We start from the raw sequence: 11,296 nt of genomic DNA on the forward strand, positions 1-11,296 counted from the left end.
AGTTTTGCTTCGTGCTCCTCTGATGACTCAGTTAATTATTTGGGATAGTTTGGAGGAAAAGGGCGGTGCAGAGTTTCTATGAGTTTACTCTTAATATATAGTATACTAAAGAGACTTTGAGAATTCCTGCTTCCATTTGATCGCAAGTATACAAAAATTCAAACACTTTTCACCAGATATCGTTATGTATTTTTATCGGAAACGAGACAGGATTGTGGAAGTTCCTGGTCACATAAGGCAACTTTTAAAGCTCGATTCAGAACGGATTTTATGTTATCCGATCGACTAGTAGAACTTCGAAGGCTGATAGAAGTTAAAGTTGACAAAACGATCGATAAAAGGTTCTAACACTGTATGTGAAAATAAATCAAATTGAATCTATAATTCCTATTTACAATTGAATGAATTAGAAATAGTCTTCTAAATATAAAAGATCAAATGTGATGAGGAATTGTTAGGAATTAGAAAAAAAAAGAAGTCTGGTAAACCAAGGTAGTGGAAAAATGAAAAACGAGGCGACTGCGAGTTCAAATCTTTTAGCAGCATGTAAAGACTTGGTTCTTCGTCTTTGATCTTACCAGTGTAATATACTTCCTCAATGAAAAGATGAGCAGACGAATGAATAGAAGAAACAAAAGAAAACCTCGGTTCATGAGAATCCAGGAAGATCAAAAAGATCATTAGGCTGTGGGTTAAATTATTATGACGAAAAGATACTTAATCACTTCATGGTTCCATTATGAAAACTTGAAAATTGGAGATTTTCCAAATTCAAAAGTTTAGAAATTTAGAAATTTTCAAGATTCTAAATTATATAAATTTATCATTAAAAAAAAAACTAAGTACTTAAATTTCTAACTACCTTAATTATTCCCGATTAACAAGCTTCATTACTTTCATCAGAATTTAAAAACTTTTACTTCCGAACTGTACTTAACTCTCATATATTGTATTAGAGACTTTACCTAACGAATATTAAAAGAAGATTTTCTATATAGCCTCGTTTCAGCTCAAGTACTGCACGGTGTCTGAAGCTTGTCGCTTAAGGCAAATTACGCTATGAATAACGAACTATGCTGGCCGAGACCTTGATGCTTTCATCGTAAACTGACCCAGAACTTTGCTCAGATTAAATATTTTCCTCAATCTGAGAATAGAACTTTCATTACCCTACCACCTCAGAAACACAAAAATATAAAGAAGAATCTCTTTGTGCTGTTCGGTAAATAATAAAATGAATACCCTGTTGCAGGTGATACTCGTGAAATGGAACGAGCCTTACCAGAAGCTGGCCTCTTGTGACAGTTCCGGTGTCATCTTCGTTTGGATCAAGTATGAGGGAAGATGGAGCATAGAATTAATCAACGACAGAAATATTCCAGTCACGCATTTTTCTTGGTCCCATGATGGTCGTATGGCTCTCATATGTTACAGGGTAATTTTATTCACTTATCTCTTTTTAAGACAATTCAGCTAAGGATGACAGAATAGCTCATTTCTGGGTCTAAGAAGACCCATAAGGTTCAAGAATTCTAATATTCTAAAATTCTAAGGGACTCAGCCCACCATAGAAAAAAATCCTATTTCCACGAATAAGTCAGGTCGCAAACATTAAAATTTTCTTTATTCCACTATTGAAGTGATAATTTCACAAACTGATTGACGTAAAATGTTAATCCTCTCTCGCGCCAACAAAAGGAAAGAAAACGAACGGAACTGATCAATTCACTTGATATTTGGATCGAGTCCAATCCGTAGCGTTAGTTCCGCTCCTGGTGGTACTCAGACCACCATATTATACTCCTCTACTTTTAAATCGACGATTGAAAATCTAACTGCAACGCCGTGATTCGCGGAGATTGAACGGGTTGGCTGAATGCTAACACCGAGAAAAATGCGAGATTTTTATGATAAATCTGCGACAAGGAGGCAAGCCGTGGATGGTAAAATTGAGTCGATGAAATGGCGCGGACGCGACAGGAAATAAGCATTGAATTTCGAAGCGAGGACAGTTGAATGACAATACGTTCGGTCGAGTGTATGTAAAGTGAAATGATTATTCCACGGGGAATGCAAACGCGTGGAAACTCCAAGTAGAACTCAAATAAAGCGCGAATTGTATGCACACCGTACGTGTGCGGTTCGAATTAAAAGTAGAGTATGCTGAAATATCGATAAGCTGGATAAATGTTGCAATTTCAGTTTTGTCAGCTGTATTTTGATGTTAAGTCAATAACAAAACCTACAGTGTATTGTAATTGCATACAAATATTGAAGGAATACAAATTATGATAACATGCAATATCTATGTTTCGTTCAACAAATATACTTTGAATTTAATGAAAAGTGATATTTTTTACCTTCTAAGGCAAATTTTTTAATTACATACTGGATTTTATTTCATGATAAATTGGGGTATTATTTTTACTAAAATGAAAATTTTAATGTTCTATTCTAACGATCTTTCCTTCGAAAATGAGTTACCGAAAAGTTAAAAAATTTTTTTCAAGATTTCTATGGCACGAAACTTGTTAAAAATATAAATTAATAAATATTTATTTTTTTAGGACGGTTTTGTACTAGTCGGCAGTGTAGCTGGTCAAAGGTATTGGTCATCGATGTTGAACGACAAAGCTACCATTACGTGTGGAATTTGGACACCGGACGACCAGCAGGTAAAGCATAAAATTGATTACAATATTACATTATATTCAGTCAATTCATCGTTGAATATAAAGAAAACTTTTCGTTACTTTCAAAAAACGTTACTACAAACATTGACTGCGCGAGCCAGAAAAAATGAATTAATTATTTTCATTCCGAATGCAAATTGCTTTTAATACTTCAGTCACTTCTTTTACATTTATTTGAATTCAATTTTTAGAAATGTCGTGTGTATCAATTTATATGCCACATTTATTCGCGTCAAAAGGGTGAATATTTATTGAAATAAATATATGTGAATACTCGATATTTCGAAATTTAACGAATAAATATCCACGAACGCTTTCATTGCAATTGAACGTTTTAATATATTAATACAAAGCGATGATTGCAAAGTTATACAACCACAGTTTTGTATCATATGAATTTTGTATAAGAATATTTAAATCATTGAACAGCGTTCGAATTTTCATTATATTCGTGGGAAACCAGATACAAATATCTACTATTTTATTCCATAAATATAATATCATGGAGTATTTTTAATAAAAGTCGATTGGTTGATTGGAAATTATTTAAAAATTATTTCTGATAAAATAGAAGACTGGATTAAGATTTTCCAAAAATACAGAATGCACTTTGTGTATTCTTGTGCACTTCCAGGTTAATAAATCAGTTTTGGAAGTGAAACTGTACTACGAGAGCCACGGTAGCTTTAGTCTTAATACCTCCTAATTAATCCACTGCACAATAAAGCACACCCTTATTAGTAAAGACATATATTACCCCGAGTAGCCCTCATTTACTGCTAGGTCCTTAAATACATTATATACGATACGTGAAAGACAATACGTCGATGTCTGTTTGGAATCTTGAAGCACTTGGGTTATTATAGCATAGTGTTACGCTCCATCATAGTTGTCAGAGGTCCATTATGTGGCAAAAACTTTCTTAACGTCGATAAAAGGTTCGTTATATCGATATTGTCAATTAAAACGATACATAATAGCCCTGAGTGCTTTGTTAAAGTGAAAACGATAAAAGAAAAACGTACCAATGATGGATAATAAAATTTAGTCTTAAGATATTTAATCTTCAGCCTTGCAATTAATCCATTGCAAAATTTAACTGAAGAGAAAATATCCATTTTTAATTTTTCAAGTGGAACATCGCGAATCCCAATTTCGTTGTAGAATTTAATTAACAAAAAAAAAGATTGAACTCTGGAATTCATTCATCTAAGCTTAATTTTAAAACAATTTTAATTCCAACATTGATTGGATTCATTACGGAATTTAGATATATGCAGAATATCGAATTGTATTATCAATTCATCGGGTAATTGGATTTTAAACCTGCACTAATATTCTGTAATCTATTCACCATGAAGTCCAGTTTCAAAACAGTTTTAACTTCATTAACAATATTCTAGCTACAAGCAGAGGTGTAATTTATGACGTGGACATGATTTCTTTAATATCTTGAAGGTTTTCTAAATTCGCAACCGAAAGAAAATTCCCAACCCCAATTTTCGGATACCGCGCACCCTTGGTTATTAGACATATCTATTCTCCTTTTTTTAAATATATTGTCCATATTGGATTTCAACAGGTATATTTCGGGACAACGGCTGGACAATTAATAGTAATGGATGTCCATGGGGCCATGGTGTCTGAAGTGCAGTTAGCAGCTGGTGTCACATCAATGGCCTGGAGCGCGGAAAAGTTTACGATGGAAGAAGGGGATGACGATTTAACGAACGACAGATCTCACCGAGGTAATAATATGTCACACGATATTTTTATAAAACGATTTGAAATGACATCCGAATGATTTTACGAGCTAGCTATTAAATTTAGAATTCTGAAATGTTTTTATGTTCGATCGCAATGAACTAACATTTCTAATAAATAGGACGCAGAAACATAATATACATATGCATAATTATGCAGTAATATTCGCAATATATATAAACCATACAACCAGTTCCCATGTCGCTTAGGACTTTTGTCCTACGACATATGCAATGGGAACGAGAGGAACCCTAAACATGCGACTCACCGTTTGTTGACTGTCACTACTGCACTAACATCGTAGAGGCGACCCATGATTGACAATCGTCCCCAGCACCATGGTCTCGTTACTGCCTCCATCCCACAAGTCATCAGAGCACTGTCATCCTCGCTGAAGAGTCATTGAAAATCAAAATCATAATAATTTACAAATGTCTTCCATTTTTCGATCACAATTATTAACATAATAATATCCACATCCACATTTGTATACACATACACGAACATATGAGAGAACACACTAGACACACCCGCTATCACACGCGATAACAAACCAAGTAACTGGGTAATGAATGAAACGATATGCCGATTCGTACCGGTACGAGATCCTCGGGTGAGTGCGACCTGCTTCACGGTCGTTGCGAGACTGAGGCCAATGTTGCCCCCCTCAAGTTCAAGGGATAATAACAGACGCGTTCGGTTATCTATTGTTGACGTCTCGCAATGACCGTTTTTCAACCACATTCGAAATTCCTCTATACTCTATACGATATTATTTCATTATAGCTTATAATTTTTGAAATAAATATTTTATAATGCTTAATTAGGTAACGCTTATATTGCAAATCTTATTTAATTATTACGCTTCTATACATCTGTGAATTTTTATAATTTTTCTTATTTGAAACATTAAATAATTACAGATACACGAAGAAATTTATATATTAAATAAATTATTGGAATTCCGATTAAACTCGAAACGAATAGTTAAAAATTCAACTTCATCAAATCAATCTAAACTCTCTAAAATTATAAAGAAATAAAAATCATATACTTACAGACGACCGGAATTACGTGCTAGCGGTTTGCCTAGCAGACGGTAACATCGTGATGCTTCGTTCCTTCGATGACGTTTCTCCTATCACCATCCGTACAAACCTGAAGGCACCTCTACACGCAGAATGGAGCAATTCTAGAAAACTCCTAGCAATCGCTGGAACGAAAGAAACAGATGGTTCTCAGGGTACCCCACACGAGTACACGAACCTGTTAAAATTTTACTCGGTCACCGGTAGTCTTGTGTATACTACGGCGATACCGTACACGCAAGTTCGTACTTTTTCTCTTTACCCAGTGGAAGCTTATCTGCTTGAATGATTGCGATCGTAAAGCGTGTTATTTTCTTACCCTTATTAGTGTCCGGTATCGGCGCTCACGTGGGGTCACAACGACAGGAGACTTTTTGTGGCGACCGGTGCTCGCGTTCACGCCGCATGGGTGTCGAGGTAATTAAGCCTCCTTATTTCATCGTTTCTTTTTTCTACTAACTGTGCTCATACTAAAGCGTTTGGTGCACGATCCACGCGTTCCGCAGACGAGTAGGTTCGCTGCAATTGTTGTCTCGTTTAGCGGTGAGGGCAGCCCTGACCAGAGAGTCCAGTGTCCAACAACTTCCGCTTCCGCCGAGATTGAGGGCATCTGTGGCCGCACTTTTTGCTAGCACGATAAGGTGGGATGAAATTTTTTCAGCGAAAATTAAAATGTTACAAATCAGGGAAAGACATTAAGAATTTAAATTAGAAATTAAGTATAATAGACAAATAAGCATATCGTGGTTACAGATGTTCGGTACCGGAGCCCAGAGAGCTAAGACGTTTCGTATCTCGTCCACCTCCAGGAGGAGGAAGACTCCATTGCACCATGCTCAGACACGCAGTAGAACCTGTACCGTGTTACACGCTATACTTGGAGTATCTGGGTGGACTGGTGCCTCTGCTGAAAGGAAGAAGAACTAGCAAAATTAGGCCAGAATTCGTGATATTCGATCCACAGAGTCAGGACACCCTCCAAGTGGTCGAGGATACGTCACAGTGTCCATCATTTAGTGACGGATCTGACACGGAAAGGGACACAGCTGATCTGTGCGGATCCCCCAGGAATAAGAGGAAGAACAGAAGAAAAAAGGAGGACAAGTCGAACGAAGAGTCGGATGATCTCACCTATGTAGCCACGTTACCTGAGGTAAGGAATTTCTACAACAGTATCCCAAATAAAAATTTCCTGAGTATAATTCAACGGCACTCGTTGCACTTCGAGTCGCCTTAAGTCGCGTGATGTGACGAAATTTAACGAGCCCTTTGAGTCTCAGGGAATTGCAAAGCCATTCGCGTGACCGCCAGTGTCGCAAGACGTATCTGTTTGTAGCACGCGAGGTTGGTCGAAGTGACGTCCAATATCTGGGGCACGAAATTCAAGTTTCACGGGTTGGCGGATTCGGTGCCGGCCAACTTGGGTCAGGTTACTTATCGAACGTCGCTGTTGCACCTGCAGCCACGACAAATGACTCTGGTGATGACGGAGCTGCGAGACGACGTTCCAGCGGGTAGGTTTTTCGATCGAACCAAGAGGAATCTCATTCAATCAAATTCGTTTAAAATTCTAACAGGTCCAGATCCAACTTTCAACCCTAATCTGTTTTCCGAGGACGAAGAAGAATCCTTCCAGGAGCTGCAAGCCTCCTCCAGAAGCACCTCCGAGGCGCAGCCTCCTCCAATCGCGCCTATGACCCCTCGCAACGCGCGACTCAACGCTAATCGTCCAAAATCACAAATCTCTAACCAATTTATGGCGAGTGAACCTTTACCAGCTACTCTGTCCAGGGTGGAGAACTACGAGAACGAGCTGCCCTACGTAGACCTGCAAGAGATGGGTAATCTCTACGAGAACTTGAGAACCGCACCCCCTAACACTTATCGGACACCACCGAGACACAATCCACCAAGGTGTTGCGATGTTCCAGCATTGCAGTCGCCTAAGAACGCGGTCGCACCCACGCAGACCATAATCGCGACCTCGAATACCGGAACTGATTACTCGAATAACATCCAAAGAATGAAAACTGCTCTGACAGACCAGCAGCCTGGTCTGGTCACCAAGAAAGAGCTGGAGAATAACAAATTCAATCAGATCTCCCAAGAAGATAAAACTATCCTGAACAGTTGCCCGTCGACTATCATACCCACTTCCATGCATAATGGACAAGCCTGCAGTACGGAAGCGTCCAGCAGTCATGGTTGCTCTCAAGAGTCTATAGCGAATGGTTTGAACAGCAACAGCTGTTCTCAGCAAACGATATTCATGAACGGTCTTCACATGGCATGTTCGAGTAATCTGAACAATGGTAAAGGTCACAATGGTTCTTCTAGTATCGGTCAATCGTTAGCCACAAATTCGAATACTCAATATGGACAGAGCAATGGTCCTTTCAACAAGAATGGTATACACCTGGGTAGCAATCATTCTCCGGCTTGTTCTTATCAATTCCCTGAGAATATCGACCAGTGTATCGGTCAATCCTGTCCTCACTGCAGTTTAAAACTAAAGGACACGAAATCCCATGAATTGTGTGGGAAGATGAGTGCCAGTGGTTCCACAACTGCCAGAGTGGACGAGATGCGTTTCATCGACGAAGAGGCTCGAAGTGAGGTGGAAACGTTTGAAAATTCACGAGGAGTTCACAGAACACCTACTGTCGTCAGCATCGGACCACTTTGGCTGAACGATTCCATAGTTAGAAGTTGCAGTGTTGGTTATCTGGACATGGTGGATGCCCAGTTGGTCCCCTGCGACGTGGCTTTGAAAATGCTGAGGAAAGAGGCGCCTAATAAGAGGCTAGTGTTGGTGTCGAGGAAGACCAAGAGGAGGAAAAAGAACAAGGCTCAACAAGAGATCGTCCAACAGAGTTCCAAGTCCCCGAGGCTACGAAACTGTGGCAAATCCAAGAGTTTGGACTCCAGTGATATATTCCCGGTTAACGAACAGATTGCTTTGCCACCCAAGTTACCCGAACACGTGGAGGAAGCGACAGGGACTGTCAATCTAGAGACGGTTGAAGACAAGAGTAACGAATCGTTAAATGATCCAGATGCGATCGAAGGACCCAGCGATTGTACCCAAAATGTTATCAGTAACGTGATTAATCCTGATGTTAAACCCAGTCGACTGAAAGGTTGCAACTCACCTGCTAGGTAAGTCGATTAACCTTGTTATTTAATTACGAGATTTTAACTTTGGAATTTGATTATTTCAGAGGTTCTAGTCCAAGTGGATCATTAGCATCATCATTGGATGGTCTCGCAGCTCGTCTCCGTGATTTTGATGAAAGTCACTCTTTACCTCCGCCATCGCCTCGTCCATCGGCCAGGTACGTATCGATTAACGAATTCATTTTCAGAAAGAGACGAATCGATTAATAGTATTTTCTCCAGACTGCCTAGGAGTTCTCCTAGCAGTCCAGCACCTTCCAAGAAGGGAAAAAGACCTGCATCAGCTTCGCCAATTAGGAGGAGACTTCTATCGAGTCCTTTGCTAAGTAGAAAAACGCGGAAGAGTCGAGGCGAAAGCTCGGACGAGGAAGGACTCCTACAAGATGATTCATCAACGAATTATAGGAACCTCGAAACGTTTCAGAAAGCGCAGTTGCGACAAAAGGTTGGTGAAAACATTTTGTTGATAAATCTGGAAAATTAATTTTTCCAAAAAACGAAGCCTTGGGTGAAAAAATTCAAATTTCTAATGTATAGTTGAAGCAAAAAGGGGGAGGATCATCGAGTCACAAGTCAGAGTCAGTGAGACGAGAACTTGTGATGCACAATAAGGCACCTATGTGGAACGAGTCTAGCCAGGTGTATCAACTTGATTTCGGTGGCAGGGTAACTCAAGAAAGCGCGAAGAATTTCCAGATCGAATTTAAAGGCCGACAGGTAGACGAGTATTCCTAATAGCACAGCGTTCTACATCTACACGCGATGAATATCGTATATCTATTTCAATGATTAGGTCATGCAATTCGGGAGGATAGATGGGAACGCCTACACGTTAGACTTCCAATATCCTTTCAGCGCTTTGCAAGCATTTGCCGTTGCCTTGGCCAACGTTACGCAACGCCTCAAGTAATCGTTAGTCGCCGGTAATATTTTGCAAAACAATTTATCAAATGTTGGCGATCAACGTTTCTAATTTCTTTGTTTCTTAAATCATGCAATAAATTTTCAGATTTGTGCGAAATTCGGAACGCAACTACCAGGAAAGATACTGTATATTAAATTAAAGTATTCGTCCAGAAAAGAAGACAAAAAAAAAAAAGAAACTGAAGAAGAAAAACTAAACATAGCAAGCCATAGGGAAAAAGCTGAAGCTGTAACGATACGCTACGCATCTAGAATACTAAAGAACGAAAGACACGTTTAAATACAGCTTTCAAGCATGTAATAGAGCCGCATGTCTTTCGATTATTAAAAACTAGTGACGAGCTAGAGTAAATCTTTAAGGTAAACGAGCGTTATACACCAGCCGTCTCCGCGACGTAACAGAGATTTTCCCGCCCAAAATCTCGAAGCTGAGAAAAACACATGGCCTTCCGTTGTAGCGCGAAAAAGAAGAGCAAAAGAAATACTCTCGTATCTATAACGCCTTCGAAGCTATTGAACGTGATTTTGAACGCGTCGAATCGCTGAATTTTAGCGAGAGAATGAAAAAGAAAAAAAAATCTAACAAACACACAAAGAGATTCTGTGTCACGAGGAACCATGGTGGAAAGGAAAATACTAAAAAAAAAAAAAAAAAGATTTTGTTAAAAATGCTTCTTCGTCGTACCGTCCAACAAATGTATTTCGTTTATCCCAACTTCGAGCGCTCATTTTTGTATAGTTTATGCGACACGTTGGAGTCTAGTAATGCTGTTGAAAGTTCACCTCGTTCATTTTTGCGGTCCGCCGGGTGTATTCGAATTTTATATACAATATAATTATTATTGACGGACTCGAATCACCGCGCGAGCCTTTCATGTTGTTCGATTAAATGTTTCTTATGGCGTATTATAAGAGAAAATGGAGAAAAACACAAAAAAATAAAGAAGTTAACGCTAAATGATGTAACGTTTTGCGTCCGGGGCCTGTGTTCGTCCTCGTCGAAACAGAACAGACGAAAAAAAAGGAAAAATTAGGCAAACAGAAAAACGAAGCGAGACAGATACAACGGAAATATTCTCGTCTGTATTGCCAATGTGTGCACGCATAAAAAAAAAACTAACTGTCGTCCGTACTTAATCCACGATCGTTATATTTCTATTCGCCTAATTATAAGTAACATGAAAGGGAAAAGGAGAGGAGAAGTGAATGTCGATTTCAGGCCTAGGGGAGACGCTCAGAATTTTGGATGAGCTGACAATTTTGAGAAAAAGACGCCTGGAACGATCACGAATGAAGGCAAGCTGGAAATTTTGTTACGTATAATGTGGGTCAGAGATGTCTAACTGTTGCCCGAGCGAACATCCCCCATCGAGCGACACCTTTTGTTTCTTTTGCGAAGTCTGCTCTTTAGAAGGGGAATATTTGCTCGTGCGCAGTATATGAACATCTCTGGTGTAGGTGTACACTGGTATGCAATGTAAACTTCCCTTGATTATGAGAAAGGAAAATTCCATCATACCCCTCTTGGGAGAAAAGAAAATTGGGGCTAAAGAAAATTAAGTGACAGATACATTTTCTTAAATTTTGTTTTAATCGAAGGAAGTATCGTTGCAAGGAAGTGTACACATGAGGTATAACTAATAAAGAATG

The 11,296-nt window shown here is 39.1% G+C and overlaps 1 protein-coding gene across 2 annotated transcripts in view; it reads left to right on the forward strand.

Annotated features, from left to right (window-relative positions):
* The window catches only part of Tusp (WD40 superfamily protein Tusp), a 32,685-nt gene extending 22,370 nt beyond the window's left edge, over window positions 1-10,315 (forward strand). The window contains exons 3-16 of one of the 2 annotated variants that reach the window (XM_034324034.2): window positions 1,253-1,435; window positions 2,568-2,675; window positions 4,276-4,441; window positions 5,518-5,786; window positions 5,874-5,962; window positions 6,022-6,186; window positions 6,299-6,698; window positions 6,882-7,059; window positions 7,123-8,704; window positions 8,767-8,880; window positions 8,945-9,167; window positions 9,260-9,439; window positions 9,516-9,645; window positions 9,732-10,315. In XM_034324034.2, coding sequence (XP_034179925.2) covers window positions 1,253-1,435; window positions 2,568-2,675; window positions 4,276-4,441; window positions 5,518-5,786; window positions 5,874-5,962; window positions 6,022-6,186; window positions 6,299-6,698; window positions 6,882-7,059; window positions 7,123-8,704; window positions 8,767-8,880; window positions 8,945-9,167; window positions 9,260-9,439; window positions 9,516-9,632 — 3,774 coding nt within the window. In that variant the 3' untranslated portion in view covers window positions 9,633-9,645; window positions 9,732-10,315. The remainder of the gene's footprint in view (window positions 1-1,252; window positions 1,436-2,567; window positions 2,676-4,275; window positions 4,442-5,517; window positions 5,787-5,873; window positions 5,963-6,021; window positions 6,187-6,298; window positions 6,699-6,881; window positions 7,060-7,122; window positions 8,705-8,766; window positions 8,881-8,944; window positions 9,168-9,259; window positions 9,440-9,515; window positions 9,646-9,731) is intronic. The other variant, XM_034324035.2, reaches the window with a different exon arrangement.
* The last annotated feature ends 981 nt before the right edge of the window (window positions 10,316-11,296 follow it).

The sequence above is a fragment of the Osmia lignaria genome, chromosome 11 (assembly GCF_051020975.1).
Source record: "Osmia lignaria lignaria isolate PbOS001 chromosome 11, iyOsmLign1, whole genome shotgun sequence".
In the NCBI taxonomy this organism is placed as follows: domain Eukaryota; kingdom Metazoa; phylum Arthropoda; class Insecta; order Hymenoptera; family Megachilidae; genus Osmia; species Osmia lignaria.